Source organism: Callospermophilus lateralis, chromosome 11 (genome assembly GCF_048772815.1).
Source record: "Callospermophilus lateralis isolate mCalLat2 chromosome 11, mCalLat2.hap1, whole genome shotgun sequence".
Classification (NCBI taxonomy): domain Eukaryota; kingdom Metazoa; phylum Chordata; class Mammalia; order Rodentia; family Sciuridae; genus Callospermophilus; species Callospermophilus lateralis.
In genome coordinates this window covers 45511239-45536090 of record NC_135315.1, presented here as the reverse complement: position 1 = coordinate 45536090, position 24852 = coordinate 45511239, and the positions used below count along the sequence as shown (strand labels likewise).

At 47.1% G+C, this 24852-nt stretch overlaps 1 protein-coding gene across 2 annotated transcripts in view; it reads right to left on the bottom strand.

Moving 5' to 3' along the window:
- Sgsm2 (small G protein signaling modulator 2) overlaps nt 1–24066 on the bottom strand; it is a 40288-nt gene extending 16222 nt beyond the window's left edge. For both annotated transcript variants that reach the window (XM_076870504.1, XM_076870505.1), the window contains exons 1-11: nt 23913–24066; nt 20003–20078; nt 3731–3893; nt 3260–3421; nt 2917–2984; nt 2687–2832; nt 2255–2389; nt 1619–1743; nt 1196–1263; nt 650–810; nt 377–503 (exon numbers count right to left, since the gene is read on the bottom strand). In XM_076870504.1, the coding sequence (XP_076726619.1) occupies nt 377–503; nt 650–810; nt 1196–1263; nt 1619–1743; nt 2255–2389; nt 2687–2832; nt 2917–2984; nt 3260–3421; nt 3731–3893; nt 20003–20078; nt 23913–23969 (1288 nt within the window). In that variant the 5' untranslated portion in view covers nt 23970–24066. The remainder of the gene's footprint in view (nt 1–376; nt 504–649; nt 811–1195; nt 1264–1618; nt 1744–2254; nt 2390–2686; nt 2833–2916; nt 2985–3259; nt 3422–3730; nt 3894–20002; nt 20079–23912) is intronic.
- Between the last annotated feature and the right edge of the window lie 786 nt (nt 24067–24852).

Here is a 24852-nt window from a genome sequence, read left to right as displayed (position 1 = left end):
CCAGGCTGCCTTGTGGAGGTCGAGAGGCAGGTGGAAGAGAAATGGAGAGTTTTCTACCTTCTATTTCTAGTCCCTTCACATTTTCCCCCCTGGGGTAGAGCATGAAAGGTGACTAAGAATATTGTGCATGACACCTGGGTCTCCTGAGCCAAGAGTCTCGGGGAAAGAAACAGGTGGGGAAGACTGCTAGGAAGAGAGGTGAGCTCTCAGGAGATGATCTGCAGGTGAAAGGTCCAGGAGAGAGGCCAGTAATGACCTCATCTTAATCTGGTCTGGTCAGGGGACCCTGCCTGACATTCTCTTGGGTGATAGAGTGTTCTCTACCTCCCTGAGCATCTTTCTGTCCTCCTCCACTAAGGAAGCTTGGGACACTCACTGTGCTCGTGCCTATGCCCAGGGTAGATGATCCGGAACACGTAGTCTGTGGCCCGCCCCATGCCCAGCTCCTCCACATCCATGGGTCGCATGCTGCTGCGTTTCCGCAGCTTGGGGAACACCTTGCCCTGTGGAGAGAGGGTGTGGTCAGCCTTTCCAGGGCAGAGCCCTACCAGAGTCCGACCTAAGAACTCCCGAGTAGGAAAAGAAAGGGCAGTGGCCGGAGAGCCACCCATACAGCCCTGCACCCAGAGATTCCCATTCCCTATGGTACCTTCCCCTGCTGGGTCCACAGCGGGGGCTCAAGCTGTCCTCGAGGCAGCAGCCCATTCTCCAGACAGGACAGAAAGGACAGCAGGTGTCCTCCCTGTGGGAAGTGCAGTGGTGGTCTCTGGATGCCATCCTGGCTCACCAACACAAGTGTGCCACCGCTCTCTGGGGGTGAATGTGGGCAAGTGAGCTGGAGCTCTCCTTGGACATCCCACTCAACCATTACCATAGCCCCATAAGCCAAGTTCCCCAGGCTGGGTAGTAGAACAGTCAGGCTGGAATGTGGCCTGGGAGCCTCATTAATAGGGACAGCAGGAGGGCCAGGGGTAGAGCTCAGTGGCAGAGTACATGCTTAGCACACACAAGGCCCTGGGATTTGATCCCTAGCACCACAAAAACAAAACAAAGCAAAAACCAACCAACCAACCAACAAACAAAAAACAGTGACAAGGAGAGGGAAACAGGAAGTCTGACAGGCCCCATGCTCAGCATACAATTGAAAGAAGGTGTCTCTGCCCTCCCACCCCTGTGCTGGGACAAGCAGACTCACTTTGTTGATGGCAGTGAATACAGACGATCTGACTGAAGGGCACCACCAGGGCATAGTCCCAGTAAACACTAGAAAGGAATCAGATTGATGTCACTGTGTCCCAAGATCTATTATTCTCCCTTCCTTGTCAGCTGGCCCCAATACCTCTTGAAACTACCCTGAAGATAGGATGACCACAGCGGAGAAGTAACCTCAGTCAGTCATGTCCCTCTGAGCCCCATGCTGTCCTCATGGCACAGGGCCCATCAGTCTCCACTGCCTAGAGCTGGGCTCAGTCCCAGAGAGCTTGATAATCACTCCAGGTGGCCTCTCCCTACCATGTGTGGCTCTGGGATAGCAGTGAGGCCTGCCTCCAGGAGCAGTCTGGGTCTTTCCACACCCCACTCCCTTCCCTGGCTCCTGGGAGAAGTGCCAAAGTCCCACCTCTTTTCCAGCTCAGTGTCCCCCAGAGTCCCATTCATGAGCTGGTTGGGGGTCCACTTCAAAGTTAGGCTCTCTGCAGACTGGTGTAGAGAGAGGTAGCCAGGGACAGCCTCCATGTCCTCCTTCTATAGGGAGGAGACACAGCAGAAGACAGAGACAGCGAGGGGCTGGGAGGTGCCCCAGGATTGCCCATGGAAATGAACTCCAGGTGGGAGCAGGGTAGGCCAGGCCAGGCCAGTCACAGGGTTCTGACTGGACTGGAGCAAGGGAGAACAAGAGCCATCTGGCCATCTCCTCTTCCTGGCTGGCCTGGTGCCATTGGCTCTGTCACGTTAGCCTCCTGGATGCCAGGTGTGTCCTGAGCCAGCCACACCCAAGCTGAGCATTCACCCTGCCTTCTGGCTGCCATTCCTACCCCTGGATGGCCTGGCTCTCTATCAGCCAGAGCAGATGCCACCTGGCTCCTGCCAATTTCAGGCTGGACATGAGTCATATGAAACAGTGAGGTGGGGGTGGGGCTATGTTACTCTTTCTCTCAGGTCAAGCTCCTTAGGAAAAGAAAAAACTGTGGCTGGAAGCTTTCAGTTCCAGGGCCTTCGGAAGAGGGAAACTGAGGGTGGCATCAAGCTTTCCTACCGGCTGCACCAGCACGTTGTTCTTGCCGTAGAGCAGTCGTGTTCTTGAGTTCTGGTGCAGGGACTCCACATACTCGCGGGCACAGGCGGCTAGCCTGTCCTCTGATGCACTGCCACTAGAATGTCGCTTCCGGATCTGACAGGAAAGCCATGGCTCATCCCTGGCCTCAGGAAATCAGCCACAGGACTTGAGAACCCTCAGGCTTCCATGACAACCCTTTCTTGTTGACCCCAGGCCTTCTTGCCCCCCAGTTTGTTTTCAGCTACCCTCTCATCTCCAGCCAAGAACTGGCACAGGTTTGTGGCATTTTTTGCAAGTGGGAAGAAGGCTCTCTAGGAGTGGCTACTACCTGGGGAGCCAGATTCCCCTCCCTCTAATCTCATGAACATAGACTGAATAAGTGAGCAAGGGGATGGGGAGAGGGACACCCACCCCCAGGGCAGGGCGCTTTGCAGGAGAATCCTGGCGACTAGGGGGACCCCGGATACGGTGCCTCTGGACTAGCTCATCAGCAGAGGGGTCAGTCCAATAGTGATCAGCCGTCTTAAGCTTTGTGTATTCCAAGGCACAGGGTCCCACTGTGGAGACAGGGATGTTAGCTTGAGGAACTAGAACTGCCCCTTACCCACGCCCCACAAAGGCCTATAAGCTCTCAGGCTCACCTAGAAGAGAGGCCAGGATGGGGCCAAACACAGGGTCTGCCAGTAATGCTTCCTTCTCGTAGTACTTGCTGCCAGGGGGAGGGAGACAGGGTGATTGTCAGTGCTCTTGAACCTGGTCCAGGGTGGTGAAGCTCACCAGGGAGGGGACAATCCCCACAACATCAGATTCATGTCAATCACCAAGGAAAGTCTATAGGATAGACTTTTGCGGGGTACCTGGTATGGTCTATGCTTTTGGAGTACTTTAAGGGGAGCTGGAGGCATGACTATAGGCTATCCTGACCGTTAAGCAAGGAGAGGCACAGGGCTGAGGAGGGAGCTAATTGGGGAATGAGGCAGTCACCTGCAGTTCTCCGCCAGGTACTGCACAACCCTGTCCAGAACCTTCTCCATGAGTGCTGTGCGTACCCATATGTGCTTCAAGGCCTGTGGGCTGAGGACCAGGGCCTTCCCACCAGCTGAGCCCTGTTTCCGCAGGGCCTCCTGGCCACCTCCTGAGGGTCTCCTGCAATGCGGAAGAGGAGGACTTCAGAAGTATAAGAGCTTGGGGGTAAACCATAGGTCTGTGGCACTAAGAGTGAGAACTGGTGCCACAAGATGGGAGACCAGAGAGTTCCTGAGCAGGAACAGGGAGTCAAAGGGCACTGAGCCCCTTGCAAGCTTAACTGTCACCCACAGGCTGATCCCTCACCCAACAGGTCCTGTAAGAGATGGGCCAGGAAGCCAACCTCTAGGTGGGTTTTCCTGGAAGGTAGCAGATGACCAACTGGAAAGAGCAGAAGAGAGGGCCAGGAAAAGCTGGCATGGGGCTTACCTGCCCTCTACTTGTTGTTGCAGCTCCTGTACCTTGTGGCAAATCTCCCCAGCCACAGGGCACGTTTTCCCCACCTTGGTGAACAGAGCTGCCATCTTGTCACTGCGCAGGAAGCCAGCAGCACGGCGTCTCAGTTGATGCAGGAGGCAAGCCTCCACAGCACCTGAGCCACAAAGGGAAACAGCACCTGAGTCTGGGCAAGAGAAGGGACATTCCTGTCTTCCATGCCTATGGAAAGGCAGGGGCAAGGGTAACTGATGAAACTAGGGGCAGGCCAGGAGGTACCCTGACCACCTCCTAACCCTCCCCTCCCCTCCCTGTCCTTCTGCCCTTGTCTAGGGTGGACCTGCAATAGCCAAACCTTTCCCTCACCTGGTGTGTGCATGGCTCCTGTATCAAGTATCACTCCTGGGGGACTGTGAGGACCATAGCTACCCACCGGGTTTGGCATGAATAGCTCTACCCAACCAAGAGGGCAAGCAGGGATAGCACCTACAGGACAGGGACACAGAGAGCACACGGCCCGGCCGCCCTCCTAGAGAGCATGGTGATGTGGTTGCTAAGGAACGAGGTACTGGAGGAGCTGCAATATTAATGAAGCCACTGCAGAGATCGGACCTGACAGCAGCCCCTGGATTATTGATGAGCTCAGCAGCTCAGAGAGAGAGAGAGAGAGAGAGAGAGAGAGAGAGAGAGAGAGAGATTTCTCTTTTCAACACTGAGAGGGCTTTTCTTCGTTCATTCATATTTTTAGGGACTAAACTTAAAAATCGCTTTATCTGGATCCTGCTTACCACAGAGAGACCCTGCAGGAAGGAAAGGAGGACTTTGTGGAAGGAACTGTGCTGGGCAGACACAGAATAAAAACATTAGTTTGTGTGGGATTGGGGTGGGCTTGACCAGTACTGAGGCCAGGCTGAGTGAGCTGTGCTGGCGACAAGATCTGAACTTGGTGCGGCCACTTGCTGCTTCTGTGAAACCTGGGTAAGTGACTTGATACTCTCAGCCTCAGTTTTATCATCTGTGAAGTTGAGAAAGCTTCTTAGGACAAGTATGAGATGTCACATGAGATGGAACATGAGAAACCCCTTGCACAGGGTCTGACTTTTGAGAGCCACAGGATACACGTCACCTTACCTTCTCTGTTCAGGGACTGTTTTATAGCCAGCCTGTAAGAGCCAGGTATGGCAGGACCTGGGTGCATCAGAGAAAAGATCACAGCCTGCCCCAGAGGCAGGTGGAGGTCCTGCTCTCTTGGAAATGAGGGAACCGAGGGTCAAATTTATTTTGACTAACATGGTTAGGTTATGGAACCTGGACTTCAAGAAAGAATTACTGAAAGGAAAAAAAAAAACAAAAAACTACTACTGATAACTCTCATCTGTTTTCTGCCTTTGTTTTGGATAACTGACAAGCAGTCACTGCTGTCCTATAAAGGAGTTTTGTTTGGCCTTCTATTGGACTGAAGTCAAGGAGAGACTGAGTCCCTGTGGCCTCCTACAGCCAGCTTAGTGAAAGAATCCAGGGGAGGGGGGAACAGGGAGGCTCCCTCTCCTGAAGCTCATCCCTGCTCTGGCCTTAGAGGGCTTTGTTTTACAAGGTGCTGCCTGTCCTCCACAGTGTGGTCAACCACCTACACACATGGGTATGGAGATGGAGCTATATGAACTTATCATGTGTTTATAGGGCATCAGAGAGATCTTTGGCATAAGTGTCCACATGTTCTTCACTGTGATCAGTCCCCTGGTCCCTGGAGGCCTTATGTGTCCCTAGGATATATAGGTAAGTGACTTCTGGGTCCCAGTCTCTTGATCCTGATGCAGGAAGGTGGTGGTATTTCCCTGGGTTGTACTCCTCATCTAGGAGAGAAAAGTCACACTGAACAGAGCCAGAGTGGCAGCAGGTGGCACTAGTCCTGCAGGATATCATGTGCTTCAGTGATATGTCTAATTGCAGGAATAATGAGTCATTAGCCTTCCCACCTTCCCCAGGCAACTGCAAATGCAGGCAGGCCAGGGCGCTGGGGACCTGCTAGGCCTCACTCATCTTCTCAGCCAGCCTCCCAGCTCTGAGAGAGGAGGCTTTCCTCAGAGAGTACTGCAACAAGGGAATACTGTCCCAGTGATCACCCCTAAGTTTCTTCCATGAAATCTAGGCAATGTGCCAGGCCTGTCTAGGGAAGGAGAAATCTGCACCCTCAACTTTCCAAATAAAGCAAATGACCCCTTAGGCCAGATATTCTCTGTCTAGTTCCAAGTGCTCCTTGATTGGTGATTGTTGAAAACAGTTGCTCTTCACCATTCTCACAGCAGTGTGCCCGAAAATCAGCAAACGTGATGAAAAATGCCATGTGTGCAGTGTGTAGGCAAAATTAATAACATTGATGATGATAATAACAATAGAGAATCCCTATCTCAGGGGGTTTACAGATGGGTTTCTTGGACTCCACAGACTTCCTGAAATTGTATAGAATCTGTTGTGCTCTAGAATGCTTAGGGAGTGCTTTTTTTTTTTTTTTGTGGTGCTGGGGACTGAATCCAGGGCCGTGTGCATGCTGACTTTTAGCTTTTAAAAGTGGGTACCTGACCCCAGAAAGATTAAGAACCCCTGCTCTAACACTTGAGTTGGGCAGAAATCCAAACATTCCCACTGAAGGAAACTCAGATGCAAACGTAACCATACACACGCTCTCTCTAATACACAGTGAACACAACAATCACAATTGCCCACAGAACCATAGGCAATAACAAGCAACTCTGTTCTGAACTTCCTCCTAAGGAAAGGTCTTTCACAGAGAGAATAGGGGAATGTCAAGTACTCGTCCCATGGGAAGTTTAACTGAAGGCCCATGCTTATCTCCTCCCTTCAGGGAGAGCCCAGGGCACCAGGCAGGGGAACTCTAGGGCCTTTCTCCTTTCTGCCCTAGTTCTGCCACCATGGTCCCGGATCCCAGTATGGAGGCCATGCTGGAGATGTCCATAGAACTAAGACACCAAGTTGGCTGAGCCTATCCACCTGCTAGCTGAGCAATCTGGGTCCTTGGCACCCAGCTCCAAAGGCTTCAGGGCTCCAATCCCAGTGGGTCTTGGTACTACCCAGAGCCACTCTGGATACATTACAAGGTAACAGCCTGACATCATTTACCTCATTTCATTTGAGAAAGATTTTTAATTGTTAATAAAAAAAAAAAATCAATACTAGTTGGGGTGGAAAGGCTTGGGCAAATGAGTCAAAATAGAGAGACACGACTTAACAAGCATGATACTGTTAATTGCCGACCCTGATCTTCTGGTGGCCTTAGAGTTTGGGCCTGATGAGACCAGGGTAACTTCTCCACTGTCATCCATTCCATCCCACTAACAAGAAGATTCAGAACTAACTACAGTTTTGAGTAGGCAGAATCATAACCAAATTTAATTTCAGCACCTTGCTATGAACACCTCCCACCCTCCACTGAAAGGTCTGATGCCATCTTCCCAGGGAAAGGCTGGGAACCATAGGCCCAGATTAGCCCTAGCCTTTTCAGTCCCCCTCAAGCCCATAAAGGTATGGAGTTTAACAAATACTATCTGGGGCTAGAGATCACAGGTGCTAATGGAATTATAGGGCCCTACCTCCCGTCCCCTTACATGCTTATTTAACCTTTCCAAGGATACCACTGTAGAGCGAGACACTGGGGAGACAGAGATAAAGGGAAGAGGAAAGTGGTGAATTTTCTCATATATTGCTGGTGGGAGGCGATATGGTACTATAAATGTGCAGATAATCTCTGACCCAGCAATCCCTCTTCTGGAATCTTCCCTGTAGATCTAACTGCATGATTACTTAGTTTAACAGCAAATACTGGAGACCATCCACATGTTAGTCAACAGGAGTCATGTTATGTAAATTTGGCATATTCACACAGTAGAATATTGTGTAACTCTGAAAAAGAATGAGATGTACTCTCAAAAGAACAATGGAAAGCACTCCAAAAGGAAGATGCAGGACAATATGACCACATGGCACCTTTGAATTACAAAAAAGGTGAGTGAACAAAGATTATATATATATTTTTAATTTCTAGAAGGGTACAGAAGAAACAAAACAGTGACTTGAGTGGAAATGGGCAAGGAAAGGAATAAGGCCTTTGAAGTACACCTTTTATATAATTTTGATTTTCGAACCAGGTGAACGTATTACCAGTTCAAACCAATAATTGTAGTAGTTGAGTAAGTGACCATCAAGGGTTCTGATTATGAGATGAGGCCAGAATCTCCAACCCAGGAGTGAATCAAATTCACAAACCTCAGAAAGCCTGGGTCTGTCCATGACACAGGCTCTACCTGTCTCCTTTCACCAGCTCCCTTAGCAAATATGGTCTTCCAAGATGGTTTGGTTCCCTACCCCTAGGGGAACCTGCTTAAGGCAACAACAGGTAACCTGAGCTGGGCGGGGATAGGAGAAACAACTCCATGGGCTGGGACAAACCTAGGTGTCTCAGGAGCTCACAAAAATAAACTGAAGCTATGGTTTCCAGGAAATGCAGTAGTGGTTGGGAAGGTGTCCACAGTTGGTCCAAGGGGGCCTCAGAAACAAGGCTGGCTCTGGGATGGTTCTCCCAGTCTGCCTTGCCTCTCACGTGCATATATATTTATATTTAAAGCTATGCTCTACAGCCACGGGCCTGGACAAGCCCAGTTTTGTTGAAGTGCAGAATCATAGCACCTACGGTTGGTACAGTCTGACATGAATCTGGGTCCAGGACACTCAGCCAAGAGGCACTGGGGACAGGAGTAGAGGAGATATGGCAAGCACAGCCTACTCCCCCAACCTCTGGCTCAGTTTCACCTTTACTCCCAGCTACCATCTGTACAACGAGGGAGTTCAGTAAAAGATGCCATGGAGAACCTGAGGGAGGGAAGTACGGGCAGGGCAGTCAGTCACAGGTGGTTCAGTTTTGTCCTGGAGTTTTGGGGCCATCACTCAAGAGCAGAATTTTCAAAAGCTTAATGCCAAAGGGCTTCTGGTTCAGGCCCCTGGATAATGGGACCAAGACTACCAGGAGGAATAGCTTCCTGAAAGGAAAGAGAGGAAAGGTGGGGCTCTTCAAAGAAGGAACTTAGGTGAGTAGTGTTTCCCAGCTGTTGGAGAAGGAGGTTGGAACTTTAGCGGGCAGCAAATGAAGTAGGGAAGAGCAAAGAGGCATCTTCAGGCATCACTGACCTCTTTTCCCTATTTCTTCTTCTTCTTCTTCTTTTTTTTTTTTGCAGTACTAGCATTTGAACCTAGGCCATCCACATGCTAGACAAGTGATCTACCATCAAGCTACATTTCCAGTCCGTGTGTGTGTGTGTGTGTGTGTGTGTGTGTGTGTGTGTGTGTAAAGAGCATCTGCCATAGACATAGACATGCTGGGACTCACTAAGTTGGTGGCCATAATAACAGCAGCCATTGAACTGCTTAGTCATGTCTCCTTGCAATTGATAAAAAGCTATAAGGGGCAAAAAAGCATGCTTAGTAATGACTGGTTGCAACTGATAGGGAGCACAGCTCCATGGACAAGTGCAAAGAACATGCCCAGCTGCAATTACATCACCTCACTGGACATAACCAATGGACATTGACTTTCACTGGGTGTAACCAATTATCAACATACATCACCAACTTTGAACTATAATTAAATTGCTGGTCCTGCCACATTGAAGAGTTTTGCTCCAAGGACATCGGTGAGACTGGCCACCTTGCTGTCCATCCCTGGACTGACTTCACCATTCCCTAATGTCCAGCCTTTGGCTGGAGAGAAGGACAATGTCTGCTCTTGGGCTGAGAGAAGTTGCATGGCATGGGAGGTATTTTGGGGGCTCATGGTTGCCCCATGATTGTGTAATTTGCTTATAGTGTTTAGTGTGCATTAAATGCTAGTTGGGAGCTGGGATTGTGGCTCAGTGGTAGAGCGCTCACCTAGCATGGGCGGGGCCTGGGTTCGATCCTCAGCACACATAAAAAATAAAGGCATTGTGTTGTGTCCATCTAAAATAAACATTAAATAAATATTTAATAAATATTTTAAAATAAAAATTTAAAAATGCTGGTTGGGGTGCTCCCCCATATACCCAAAACTTTTTGCTCTAATTGTTTATATTTGATGATTATTGTGATTGAATATATGCTTATATTTAAAGATAATCCACCTCTGAGTAATTATTAATAGTGCCACTTGCAACTGTGTGTGTGAGATTGAACCCAGAACCTCATGCATGCCAGGTAAAGTGCTCTGCTGCTGAGCTACATACCCAGGTCCCAATCCCAACCCTTTTTATTTTTTAAGACAGAGTCTCGTTAAGTTGCCCAAGCTGTCCTCAAATTTGTGGTATTTTTGTTGTTTTGGTACTGGGAATTGAAACCAGGGACACTTAACCACTGAGCCACATCCCTAGCCCTTTTTTTAATGTTTTATTTAGAGACAGGGTCTCATTAAGTTGTTTATGGCTTTGCTAAGTTGCTGAGGCTGGCTTTGACCCCCCTGCCTCAGCCTCCTGAGCTGCTGGATTATAGGTGAGTGCCACCGCACCCAGTGATATCCTTAAATTTGTGTCTCTACCTTTGGGATTACAGGCATGCACCACTCTGCCTGGCTTTTCTCTACTTCTTCTCTATATGGCTATTTCTACCCAGAGATTGGTAATGGCTACTTCCACTTAAAACCAACATTTCTACAGAAACTAAAATACATTTCTATTTTTAGAGTTTATTCATCGCTCATAGTTCCAGAGTTTCAGTCCACAGATGGTGAACTCCATTGCTCTGGGCCAAAGGTGAGGGAGAACATCATGGCAGAAAGGCGTGGCAGAGAAAAGCAGCTCAGAACATCATACCAGGAAGCAGAGTAACTAAATTACATTTTCCTCTCAGCTTGCTTTGGTGATGCTAGCTGTTTGCTTCAACAACATTCAGCTTTGCTCAACACCCCCAAATAAGAAAGCAACACTCCCATCCAGACTCTGGAAGGAGAAAAAAATTGCCCTGGTTTTTTGGAACCAAGGTGAGAGAAATGGAATTCAAGCCACATGTACCCATTTTCCTTTTCTTAGGGGGAATGCAAGGCAGGGTCTGCATGCACCAGGTTCACAGTGGCTTCCCAAGGAACCAGGCCAGGGTCAGCCTCTCACACAGTGGAGAGAGACAGGCTCACTCAGTTCAACAAGGCACCCACCATCTCTGAGGGAGTCTCTGAACACCATTAGCTCTGTTAAATTACTGCAAGCTGAGTTTCCATGAGGGCCAACTCCTCCACTCCCAGGCTCCACTCTCTTTTTTTTTTTTTTAATATTTATTTTTTGGTGAAGATGGACATAATACAATGCATTTTATTTTTATGTGGTGCTGAGGACTGAACCTGGGTCCCGCCCGTGCTAGGCAAGCGCTCTACCACTGAACCATAATCCCAGCCCCCAGGCTCCACTCTTGATAAGCCTCAGAGGCACACCAAACCCTGTGTTTTCCCTGTCCTTCCCAGCTGTTTGACTTTGGGCAACTCACTAAATCTCTCTGAGCTTTAGCTGCAATTAGGTAAAATAACAGGTTCCACCTCAAAGGGTGCTGGATAACAAAAAGCAGCAAGTAGCAATGTAAAGGTGCAAAAGACTTCTTGGCCACTGCTTGGCACTCTGAAGGTGATCAATGAGCCATGGTGTCTTCTTCCCTGTGCCTATGCTCATCCCCTGACTCCCCACCAGCACCTACCACACTATGGATAGTCTGTTCATGCTCTTCTCTCAGGTCTGCCCACATGCACAACTGGAGCAGTGCCCCCCTTCACCTTTGGGAGGACTCGGCTCCCTGCAAATATCCCTTCTCTCTCCTATATCTTCAATTTTTCCTTATTAGGTACTTCCCATTTGAATATAAACATTCTATAAATTCTCCAGTTTAAAAAAAAAAACATCATGAAACTGGGGTTGTGGCTCAGTAGTAGAGCGCTTGCCTAGCATGTGTGTGGCACTGGGTTCGAATCCCAGCACCACATTTAAATAAATAAACAAAATAAAAGTCCATCAACAACTAAAAAACAGATTAAAATTAAAAAAAAAAAAGTACCAGCGTCACCTTCCTTGAACCTGCATTCCTATTTGCTTATTGTCTCATTTAGCTGCTCCCCTTTATTCAAGAAACCTCAAGAAAATGATCTGTTCTTAAAATCCCTCTCTCCTTCTCCTTCCATCCCTTCCTCCTTCTCCTCCTTCTCTCTCTCTCTGTACACACTGCTGGGGATTGAACCCAGGACCTCTTGCATGTTAGACAAATATTCTTCCTCTGAGCTACATCCCCAGCCCAGCCCTTCCATCTCCTTTAAAAAAAAAAATCATTTCATTATAGAAAATTCCAACCATATACAAAAGAAGACAGTATAATGAACCCCCATGTACCTATGACCCAACTTAAAACAGTTATCAGGTCACAACCAATCTTGTTCAGCTGAACTACCTGCTACAAAGTTTTTCTTACCTTTGCATTTCTTTTAAAATTTTTTTTTGTAGTTGCAGGTGGACAGAATGCCTTTATTTTTTAAAATATTTTTTAGTTGTAAATAGACCTTTATTTGATTAATTTATTTATAGGTGGTGCTGAGAATCGAACCCAGTGCCTCACACACGCCAGGCGAGTGCTCTACCACTGAGCCATGACCCCAGCCCCCAGAATGCCTTTATTTTATGTGTTTATTTTTTTTGTGGTGCTGAGAATCGAACCTAGTTCCTCACACTTGCAAGGCAAGTGCCCTGCCACTGAGCTACAGCTCCAGCCCCGCCTCTGCATTATTTTGAAGTATATTTTGAACATCTAAACTCTTAAAAAAATATGTACACATACCTTTATTGCACCTATAAAATTAATAACAATTCCTTAATATGATCAAAATTTCCTGAGTTCTTAAGAGTTCAAGTTGCCCTGAATGTCTAGAAGTTCCAGACTCCAGAAACCTTGATTCTCAGATGGAATCTTGGAGAAGCTTCAAGGAGGCTTTATGGGAAGTTGTAAGGTCAGTTCTAAGAACAAAGTAGATGTCAGGTGCTTTAGTGCACGCCTGTAATCTCAGCGACTCAGGAGGCTGAGGCCAGGAGGAGCGCAAGTTCAAGACCAGCCTCAGCAACTTAGCAAGGCCCTAATAAATTTAGTGAGATCCTGTCTCAAAATAAAAAATAAGGGGTTGGGGTTGTAGCTCAGTGGTAGAGTGTTTGTCTATCAGGTGTGAGGCACTGATTTGATTTTCAGCATTAAATACAAATAAACAAATAAAGATCCATCAACAACTAAAAACAAACAAACAAATAAATAAATAAAAGGGCTGGTGTTGTAGCTCAGTGATTAAGTGCCCCAGGGTTCAATGCCTAGTACCCCACCACCGAAAAAAAGTTATTGAGCACTCCTATATACCCAGCTCCATGCTATATGCTTTATCTGTATCCTTCCCCTTCCCCCATCCCTTCTATTTTTGTTGAACTGGGGATCAAACCCAGAGTCTCATGCATACTAGGTAAATACTAGTCTACTACTGAGCTATGTCCCCAGCCCTGCATGGCTCTTCTGATCCTCATATCTACCTTATGGGTGTAGCCTTAGAGATGGGTAACTGGCTATGGTTACACACTGAGAGACTGTCAGGATGTTAAACCCAGGTGTGTCTAACTCCAAGGCCCAGCTACAGACCCCCACCACATGCACTCAGCCATGCCTCAGCACGGAATGAGGGGAACCAGTTCTTCCAGAGGAACTTCTTTCCTACATGATCATTTCTGGATGGAATGCAGAAGTAAGATGACCTAGGGATAAGCTGTTCTTTCCATGCATGTATGAAAAAGGAATCCTTTAACTTAAAAGCGATAGGCTGAAAACTGCCTTGGAGTCTGAATCTCAGAATGTACTGAAACATTTCTGGCTGCAATATCCCAGGTAGAATTCAAGTATCCCTTAGCACCTGCTTCTCTCCTAGCTTATTAGCATCCCCTTGCCATTCCCTGAAGCAGCTCACTGCAGGGCAAACCTTCCTGGCTAATGAAGCTGCTTAGCAACAGGGAGCTGGTTAATAAAGCCCATGTTATTCCCAGCTCCACAGACTCCACCCCCATCTCCCATTACAGCTCATCCTCAGCCTGAAGCAACCCTCAGGCTGACCCATCTGCGGGAAGCTGCACCAGGAAGCAGGAGGCAGGGCTGGCCTGCACCCTCCTCCCAATGCCTAGCTACTGGTGTGAGAAGACAGAGCCTGAGAACCTGCTCTGCCAGACCAGGAGTCTGGAGAGAGTCACTGGAGATACTGCGGATGCAGATCTGAGCCAGAACGGAGGGCAGCCCAGAGAAACAGGACTTCTCCAAGGCTCATGGATTGATGTTACAATTACCTGAATTACTTAGGATCTCTTTTTGGCAAGGGAATAACTGTGCCTCCTTCAGCACATGCATTACTATTTCAGATGCAGGGTTCAAAGGCAAGCCTTGGGATGATTTGCATTTAACGCTGACTTTCAGTGCTCTTCCCATAGGTACAAGTCAAATGCAGGGGATGGCAAAAGACACCAGCCTATAGGAGTAGGAAAGGGGTTCATGAAGCCATAGGGAAAACATGAAGCATTAATTTGATTCAATAGTAAGCCTTTTTTTGTTTTTTGGCACTGGGGATCAAATCCAGGGTCTTATGCAAGCTAAGCAACTACTCTACCACTAAGCTCCATCCTTGGGCCACAACAGTAAGTCTTTAACATTAAAATTTAAAAATTCAGGGGCTGGGGTTGTGGCTTGGTGGTAGAGCGCTCGCCTAGCATGTGTGAAGCACTGGGTTTGATCCTTAGCACCACATAAAAATAAAATAAAGGTACTGTGTCCACCTACAACTAAAAAAATATATTTAAGAAATTCAAAGATCAGAGTGAGGGGTATATACAGCTCGGGGGTAGAGCTGGTGCTTAGCATGCGCTAGGTTCATTGTATTATGGAGCCACGTGCAAATCTGACGTAATGTTTTAAGATAAAAGGGAAATATCAAAGATCCCTTTCCCATGATGGTAGTTTTTTTTTTTTTTGGTACTGGGGATTGAACTCAGGGGCACTCAACCACTGAGCCACATCCCCAACCTGTTTTGCATTTTATTTTGAGACAGGGTGTCTCACTGAGACTGAGTTGCTAAGTACCTCACCATTGCTGAGGCTGGCTTTGAACTTGCAATCTTCCTGTCTCAGCCTCCTAAACCGCTGGGATTATTGGCGTGCTCCACTATGCCCGGCCCCATGATGGTAGTTTTGAGTCCATTCTCCCAGCCCACCCTCTGCAGCTTGAGAAGCAGTTGCACAGATACTCATTTTCTGGCCTGGGAGTTCAGAGGTTGCCAAGCTGAGCAGCACTGTAGCCTCGATATACAGAGGACAGCATGAGAGCAGCTGGATTTGCCAGGAAAGCTTCCTCACAAGGAAGGTTTCTACTTGCAGGGCCTGAATGGTTTCTGGAAAGATAGGTTTAGGAACAACCACAGCAAACTCAACAAATGCATCTTTCTTGCCAGTCCTGGGAGTCCCATCCATCTCCCTGAGTGATGGGAACTGGAATCTGGCCACAACTTTCCTGGGTCATTTTTTTTTTTTTTTTTGGTATCAAGGATTAAACCTACAGGTGCTTAAATTGAATCTCATCCCCAGTCTTTTTTTTTTTTTTTTTTTGTAGTTGTAGATGGATAGAATGCCTTTATTTTATTTATTTTAATGTGGTGCTGAGGATTGAACCCAGTGCCTCACACATGCTAGGCAAGCGCTCTGTCACTGAGCTATAGCCCCAGCACCCCTAGCCCTTTTTATATTTTATTTAGAGACAGGGTCTTGCTAAATTGCTGAGGTTGGCTTTGAACTTTTGATCCTCCTGCCTCAGCCTCCCATGCTCCTAGGATTATAGGCATATGCCACCACACCTGACCAAATGTCTACATTCTAAGGAAGCTCATCTTGCCTAGGTCTGGCCTTCCTCAGTCACCCCTTAGTCCTCCTCGCCAGGAATAGAGGGCCAGCATGGAGTCGAGGGCAGCCCCGGACCCTCTAGGGAATATGGTTATTCCACAGTTACAACAGTCTCTGAAGCCTTCATTCTTAGCACATTCTTTGTAATCCTATTCCTCTTAGAACAAAGCTGAATTCTGCATGTGGTTAGGACAGTAGTAAAACCCAGTAAAAAAAAGTCTGGATCACCTTCAGACTAAACATGCACTTCTGAGCATTTTTCTAGGTGAGGAAGACTGGCATATCAGAATCTCCAAAAGGCAAAGGGGTGGCATTTTTTTCAATCAATGCATAACTAGTCCTCCTCCTTCCCTTTCCCCCTGGTTATGATTCTATTGTGTGTATAATGCATGGAAAAGGCTTGCAGAAAGGGAGGGAAAAATGGTTGATAATCACTGCTTTAAATCAACCTTATTTTGAGCTCAAATTTAGAACACCAATTGCTGTTATTTGGAACAACAATTTTGATAAAGCACAGGATTCCTTTCTCTTTGAGTCTCAGATGCCCCAACTTGATATAGCTTGATACTGTTGGCAACCCCTCCTGCTCACATGCTCCTGGGTAACTATGTCCTGAGCCCAAGGCAGAGGCAGCAAACTGGTAAAGGCCTGCAAATGCCTTTTGTTTGGCCCACACAATTTAAAAAAAAAAATGGAATTAGTTGTCAGCATTTACAAAGTGGAAAATTTCATACAAAATCTCAGACTTTGGGTTTCTCTGGTTTTAAAACAAAAACAGGCCATGGGAAGCCTGGTGACATTCTTGTAGAAACTGAATAGTGCCTATCCTTCTACACAGGACAAATGCTGTCCAGGTCACCCCAGTCTCACATCTGGCCAGCTTCATGTTTTTTTGTTTTGTTTTTTTTTTTTTTGAGGGGATTGAATCCAGAAGTACACTATCTTTGAGCTACATCCCCAGCCCTTTTAAAAAAAATTATTCTGAGACAAGATCTTATTAAATTGTCCATGCTGGCCTGAATTTGGCAATCCTCCTGCCTCAGTGTTTTCAGTAGCTGGGTTTACAGATGTGCAAACCATGTCTGGTGCTTGTAGATGTTTTTCGTTGGACTCTAGGTATTTAAGTTTATGCTTGTGGCTCTGAGCCACCTCCTGCAGACCAGCAGAAACAGTGTTCCTCTTGCTGAGTTTAGAACACTAGAGAGCTGGGGGCCTTGTTTTATGGCAGCAACTGAAATTGGCTGAAAGTAGAAAAATCATTCATTTTGAGTGTTCTGCAAAGAGTCCTTTGCTTCCAGGCAGGAGACAAAAGCAAAAGCGCCACTGCTTCCTGGATTGGGGGTGGCTATGGGTCCGGACCTATCAGAGGAGAGCTGACAGTTGTTTCTCACCAAAACCACCTGAACATGGAACACCCACCGCTTTTTTTCCTGCTTGTCTTCCTCCAATACCTTTTCCCTCATTCTCCCACAGCTACCCACACATAGCACCCATGCACAAGCTGTTTGCACTACTTGATTCTGTTTTCTCTAGTGTGTGTGCTTTGACAAAGCCTAGCCTAGCACCAAGCCATGCATAACTGGGCTGCCTGTAAAGCCCTTCTGGTGATGAGACACTGGCTGACCTCAAGGGAACACAGCACAGGTAGAATGGAAGAGAGTTCTAATACTCTTCAAACTTGGTTCGGCCAAGAAAATGTAAGATCAGGTTGTTCTTTGTAAACCTGGGAATCAGTTCATCATCTCAAAGAGCTGGGGAACCTTATCCAAAAGGGAGATGGTGGGACTCAGATCCTACAAAACTTAGCCTTAGTTTCAACATCTGAAGGAGAAGAAAAGAAAAGCATTTTCTGAGCTCTTACAATGCTAAGAATGTTCACAGGCATCAGTGATCTCCTTCCCCACAAAAATTTATTAATGTGCAAATCATCACCATAATTTTAAAGAAGCAAATTGAGGGTGACAGAAATTAAGAAACATTCTACGCTGGGCACTTTGATGCATGTGGGCAATTCCAGTGACTTGGGAGGTTAAAGGCAGGAGGATAGCAAATTTGAGACCCTGTCTCTAAGTAAATAAATAAATAAATAGGCCTGGGGGTGTAGTTCAGTGGTAAAATGTCCCTGGGTTAATTCCCCAGAACCAAAAAAGAAAAAGAAGTAAGCAGAGCACCAGGATTCAAAACCCAGTGTCACTCAGCCTCTCCTTATAGGGTGCTTGTCCTCAGCACCCCTCTCACAGTTCTCTGCTTTATTTTCCTGTAGGCTTTTTTTGTGTGTACCAGGGATAGAACCCAGGGGCACTTAACTACTAAGCCACATTGCCTGCTTTTTTATTTTTAAGAAAGGGTCTCAGTACATTGCTTAGGGCCTCACTAAGTTGCTGAGGCTGGTCTTGAACTTGTGATCCTCCTGACTTAGCCTCTGGATTCACTGGGATTATAGGTATGTGCCACCATGCCCAGTTTTTCCTGTATAGTCCTTACCGCTACCTATTATTATATGTATCTTTGCATTTGTTTCCTGTCTCCCTCAACGGAATTTAAGTCCTTGGACTTTGTCCATCTTTTTTTTTTTTTTTTTTTTTTTTGCCATTTCCCTGCATGGAAAATTGTATTTGGAGTGAGTAGTTATTGCTGGATTCATAGGAAGAGCAACTCTGCCTTACTGAAAAAGCATTCCTTCTGAGTGTATACTCAGCATGTGTTAGGCCCTGTGTTTGATCCCACACACTGAAATAAGTGAAAAATTTTAAAAGGGAGTTTAGAGGAGGAAGATCAAAGTCCTGGAAATGTGCTAGGTATATTGGTACATGCCCCAGGTTCCAGCAACTTGGGCGCCTGACACAGGAATACGATAACTTTGAGGCCAGCCTCATCAACTTAGCAAGACCCTGTTTCAAAATAAAAAATAAACCAGGCATGGTGTAATGTAATCCCTGTGACTTGGGAGGCTGAGGTAGGAAGATTGGAGCAAGTTCAAACCCAGCCTCAGCAACTTAGCAAGGCCCTGAGCAACTCAGTGAGACCCTGTCTCTAATAAAATATAAAAAAGGGGTAGGGGCGGCTGGAGTGGTGGCTCAGTGGTAGAGTGCACACCTAGCATGCATGAGGCACTGGGTTCGTTCCTTCTCGGCACCACATAAAAACAAACTAATATATCCACCTAAAACTAAAGATACATAAATAAATAAATTTAAAAAAAACGGGTTAGGGATGTGGCTTGGTGGTTAAGTACCCCTGGATTCAATCCTTGTCACCAAAATAAATAAATAAATAATTTTAAAAAGCATGCAGCTCAGTAGTACAAGTTTGTCTAGCCTATGCAAGGCCCTAGGTCTAATCCCTGGTAACATAAAAAAGTCAATCAATCAATCAATCTTGGAAATCCTAGTAAGCTGTGTAGAAATAAGTTTTCTCCTATAAAGACAAACGACTTCATGCTGTGAAGGAAGCAATAGTCTATTACAGACTTTCTTGTCCATGGCAGGAAAACTTTGGCTTTCCCTTCCTAGCCAAGGTTCATGTTCTTTAGCATCCAATCCAGTGCATGGAGAGTTAGGATGATGGAGCAACCCAGGTGGTATTAATTAGAAAGAAAAATGAGACAGAAAGCATCCAGTACTAACCTTCTCCAAAACGAAAAAAAGGACAAATCAGAGCTGCTGTTTCCAAACCTGAATTACCCAGGGTGGTGGTTCTCAAAGTATGGCCTCTGGAACAGCAATATCAGCCTCATCTGTGAGCCTGGTTGAAACCCAGATTCTCAGAACCACTCCAGACCTGCTAGACTCAGAAACTCCAGGGTTGGAACTCAGAGGATTTTACTAACTTATTTAGGTCCTGGGGATTGAACCTAGGGGTATTTTGCCATTGATCCAATGAGATACATCCCCAGTACTTTTTATTTTGAGACAGGGTCTCACTAAGTTGCTGAGGCTGGCCTTAAATTTTTCCTGCCTTAGCCTCCTGATCGATGGGATTACAAGTGTGTGCCACCACGCCTGCCCAGGAATGTGCTTTAACAAGCTCCTCAGATGACACTGATACACACTAAAATTTGAGAACTGTTGTCCAAGGGAATTAAAAATGTACAGATTCTTGGGTCTGAAGATCCTGCTTCAGTAAGTTTGGGTAAGAGCCCAAAAAGATTTCAAAAGCTTCTAGATTGATTTGGACCTGCAGTCAGATTTGCAAACCACTAAACCTGAGGGTTCATCTTTTCCTGGCACCAGGACAGTGTTCTCAGTTCTAAACCTACTTCTTACTTCCCATATCCCTAAGTCACTCGCTTACCACACAGAGCAATGATGTGGCTGCTATCCTCATGAACAAACTTCCTGGTGACAGCTTCCTCCATGATTTGCTTCACCTGTGGAAAAATGGAAACCATTATTACCTTTACTTGTTTATTTATTTATTCCTGATCATAGGGCTTGAGGGGGTTGAGGGTAGACTCAGCGGTAGAACGTGTGCTTTGTGGGTGCAAGGCCCTGGGTCTAATCCCTAGCATCCAAAGAACATGGAAAAAAAAAAAGGGGGCCTCTCGGCAGGTAAATAGCTTGGCTCTGCCCTCCTGGTCCAGGTTTTGGTATACTTGCTGAAATGACAGGGATGGGACGGGTGGGGAAGGAAACTTTTTTCAGCACAGCTTGTTCCAAGTCTTATGGAGAGGAAATCAGGAAGGGATGTTAAAACTTGCCATCTTGGAGATTCTAATCCAGGTAGAAGTGGCTTGCATTGGAGAACAAAGAGAGGAGGTTATTTGCTCATGGATACTCAGCTGGAGAAGGGCTTCTAGGTAGACACACTGTCCTTTAGGGACAGACTGTTTCCATGAAGACTGCAGACAATCTGCCCTTCCTTTTCTCCCTCTTCTCCAGGGTTCAGGAGTAGGTCCTTCTATGCCACAGGGACACTGGCTATAAGCTTTCAATCTTTTCTATCCAAGGAGGAATCCAATAATCCTGACGATTTTGGATTCCTCCTTGGATGTAAAAGCTTCCCAATAAATACCTTATAAGATGAGCAGTCACATCTTTTTTAAGAAAAAGCTCAAGGGGCTGGGGATGTATCCAGAGGTCTAGCATGCACAAGGCTCTGGCCTTAATCCCTGCCACCCCAAACAACAACACAAAAAGCTTTTTAAAAAGAAACTGTCTTATTATTTACTGTTTATTGTGATTATTCAGTACAAATAATTTTATAGCTTGGTAAATTTTCAAAATGAACAATCCTGTAAAACTAGCATCTAGACCAAGAAACAGAACATGTGACCAACACCCCAAAGCACTCCTGCTCTGTCATTTTCCCCTCCAGTCGTCACTCCCACCTAAGGGTACCCTCCATCCTGATTTCTAACATCAGATTAGTTCTTCTCATTTTAATATTTTTTAAAATCTCAGGATGTTGTGTTTTGTGACTAGTTTCACTTGCTTTCCTGTGTGATGGTGAGATTCTTCATATGGTGTGTAATTGTAGACTGTTCATTCCCCATTGTGTAGACACATCACAATCGACTGGCATTTGGGTAGTTTCCAGTTTGGGGCTGTTATGAATAGTATTTCTATGAATATTCTGGACATGTCTTTTGGTGAATATATGTGCCCACTTTTTAAATTTTATATTTCTAGACAAGGAATTTCTGATGCATATATCCTGCTTTACTAGACATTGCCAAAATGCTCTCCAAGGTGGCTGTGCTAACTTATACTCACATCAGTAGTGAATGAAGTTCCAATTACTTCTAATTCTTAAGCTAAGAACTGTTAGTGTCCTGGGGGAATCTGCCAGGAGACAGATACTAACACAAGAGATTTAAGAGGTGGATTTCCTCAGCCCCACTGTAAAATCTTACAAATAAAGCAAGCCCTGGTCCTTGCTACTGTTTAAACAGGCATGCAGCATCCTGATGCTGCCCTGGCCCCCAAGGCCCTCCCTTAGCACTGTTATTCTTTAGAGAGTGGAAGTGTGTCCAGAGCCTGGAGAGGAGGAAGGAAGGAGGAATCTGGAGGTTCCTCCCTGCTGGAACTGCTCATGGTTTTGTGACTAGGTAAAATGTGGGATCAGATCGGATAGATGCCTGCACTCTAAACTGTTAAAAGTTTCCTAGATTACTTCTCAAGGGGTGTTTGCATTAAACAGAGTATAATATCACAGCTAAAGGTCTTTATATCACCTAAAGCAGGCTAGTGAGGCACATTTTTGGATTAGGACCTACAGATACTTATAGACCTATACCAGGGGTCACTGAGAAAGTTTAGCCTTGCTTACAATGATCCCCCTTGTCTCTTCTTGTAGTAGGGGAAAGGATACATTTTTTTCCTGTAATTCAAGTGCCAAAAGGGGAAGGGAAATATATGAAGTTCAGAGCAGGTCAACCTTTGACAGGAAGATACATAATTATAGCATATTCTGCACATTTCTCACTTTTTAAAGGAATCATCCTTGGAACAATATAGTCTTTCAAGTACTGGAAAAAAAATCATCATCTCTTCAAAATCCTTCTCACTATCCCTAATCAACCACCAAATTTGGATTATACCAATAATCCAAGCAACAATTGTCTGTAGTATGAGGATAGCAACTTTTCTGTTTATGTTTATACTCTTCCTGAAAGTCTCAGTCACTGGACTATTTCTTTCTGAGGATAATCACTGAGGTTTCCTTCTTGGGAAGGAAAGGGTTGAGGTTTAAATGCTGATTTGATATACCCTGGGCTTAAGAAACCCTTTCTGCTCTCATATGTGGAGGCTAGGGAGAGGAAAAAAAATGGGGTAGGGGGGTGGGGAATCTTATGAAAACAGGAGACCAGCAGAGGACAGAGAACAGGGGAGGGAGGAGTGGAAGGACAGAGAATTACTGGGGAACAAAATTCACCAAATTATTTTGTTATATTGTGTGCATATATAAATTTGTAACAACAAATCTCACTATTATATATAATTATAATGTACAGATAAAGAAAATAAAAAAAAAAAAAGAAATTCTTCCTTGATCACTTCAGAGCAAAAGTACAGTGAAGCTTCTCACACAAACTGGGAAAGTGATGGCTTCAATTATATCTCTGACAAGGAGAGGGAAGGAACAAATGTTAGGTCATAGTAGCCAGTCCGCAGTTAATGCAGAATCTAGAGTTTTCCTCAATCCTGAAAGTCTAAGGAGTAAAGGAACCAACATAGTGAAGTTTCATATATGAGATAGGTAGCATTATTCCTATTTTAAAGACAAAGAAATCAAGACTCAGAGAGGTTAACTAACTTATTCAAGGTCACAGGGGCCAGGTCCAAAATATTCCAAACTTCATAATTTCTCATCAGACCTCAGTCTTCAAGATCTATTTACCAGTCACTGAGTTTCTACAGCATTGGATACACTATAGTGGACAAAACAGATGGGTTGCCTGCCCTCATGGAGTTCACACATCTGGCAGACTTAGCCACAGGGGAAGGTACAGGAAGGAGGCCCAATTCATTTCAATTCATTTCATCTATTCTGCGGGCTTGAGCTCTCATACGCTGGTGAGTCATTCATATGGGCACCCCCTCACCCACTGAAACTGAAATGGGCTTTTGAGCAGGGTCAAGGTAAAGGGGGTTGGTAGAGAGGCCTCTTTTCTTCCTGACATGAGGGCTTTTCTTGAAGAGGGGAGATCTGAATCTTAAAAAAAACATTCTCAAAACAAAAAAACAAAAAACTCTGGTTTCTGGGTAAGGAGGTGGGCGTGGAGGGAGAAACTGTGGGGTGTGCGGCAAACCTCCGACAGCCACGACTCAGTTGCCAGAGGGCCTGGGGACCAGGGTGTAGCTCAGCAGGAGCTAAGCCCCCCAATCCCACCCGGATCTGCGCCGCAGGAGGCCCGCGGAGCCCCGCCCCCTCCCCAGGCAGCGCGGGCAATGAATGGACAGTTCGGGTTCCCAAAAATCGCCGCCACCCCTCCCCCAATTTTGGTCTCCCGGCGCTGCTGCCGTCACGGGCAGAGAGCTGCGGGACCGCGAAGCAAATAACCCCTGGAGCGCCGGCCGGGCACCTGGGGCACAGGGGCGCTGCCCAGATCTAGGAAAATTGCACCCTTAGCCCGCCCAGGACCCCGCCCCCGCCTGGCCCCGGGCCTCCCGCGGGCGCCCGTAGGGGCTGCCACTGACCCTTCAGCTCTCCGGGCCGCGCGGGCGGGGCAAGAACCCCGGGGTCCTGGCCCCGACTTTACCTCCTTTTTCACGTTCCACAGCAGTTTCTCTTTGACCGCATCCTCCGCGCTGCCCATGGTGAGGCGGGTGGCAGGGAGGCGGCGCCGAGCAGCCCCCAAGACCCCCGCGCGCCCTCGCCGCCTCCGCGCCTCTCAGTTCAGCGCCCCACGCGCAAGGCGGAACCCCCGCCCGCCGCGCTCCCCGCCCGCTGCCGCCGCCGCAGCCACTGCCCGGTGCTCGGCTCCGCAGCCATCTTCTGAGCCTCGCACCGACGTCAAGCAACAGGCCCGGCCCCTTCCCACAGCTGGAGGGGGGTGCGCACAGCGACTGGGGGGGGGTCGGGGCGGGGGGAGTCTGCGCGCGCCTGGGGGCGGCTGGCCCGGGTGCGCGCCTCCGGGGCCGCTGCCATGGCAACGCCCCTGTTTCTGCCTCGAGGGCGCGAACCCGCATTGTGAGCACTGGCTGGCCCTGAACCCCGCCGCTTAGAGCAAAGCCGCTTGCGCCTCGGCTGGCCTCAACCCAGCAGGGTGTTCCCTGACTTCTACCTGCCCGTTCTCCAGAGGGGAGAGCAGGCAGCAGGGAGGTAGGAGCCCAGGCATTGGGTCTCCTGTGGTTAGAATCTGCCTCCGGGAAAGCCAGCCAGCGGTCGTCGCCTGGCCCCATTGCTTCTCCGAATACCCCAAGTCAGCCGTCGCTCTCAGCTGCAAAACTTGTGGAATTAGAGGTGGGAACGCAGTCGCCAGTTATGGAGAACGGGAGCCCGAGGGCAGAAGTGTCATTGCCAGCCCCCACGCCCCTGCCATCTTCGGGGTTGCCACGTCCTGTGTGGTCCTTCTTGAGGCTATGGGGAGGTGGGGCGCGGGTTAGAGTAACAGGGATCTGTCGGTAAGGGTGAAACAAGAGCCTTCCACGCGATTCGCCTTGGAACTTAAGAGTATTGAGGGAAAGGATGCTCAGTGA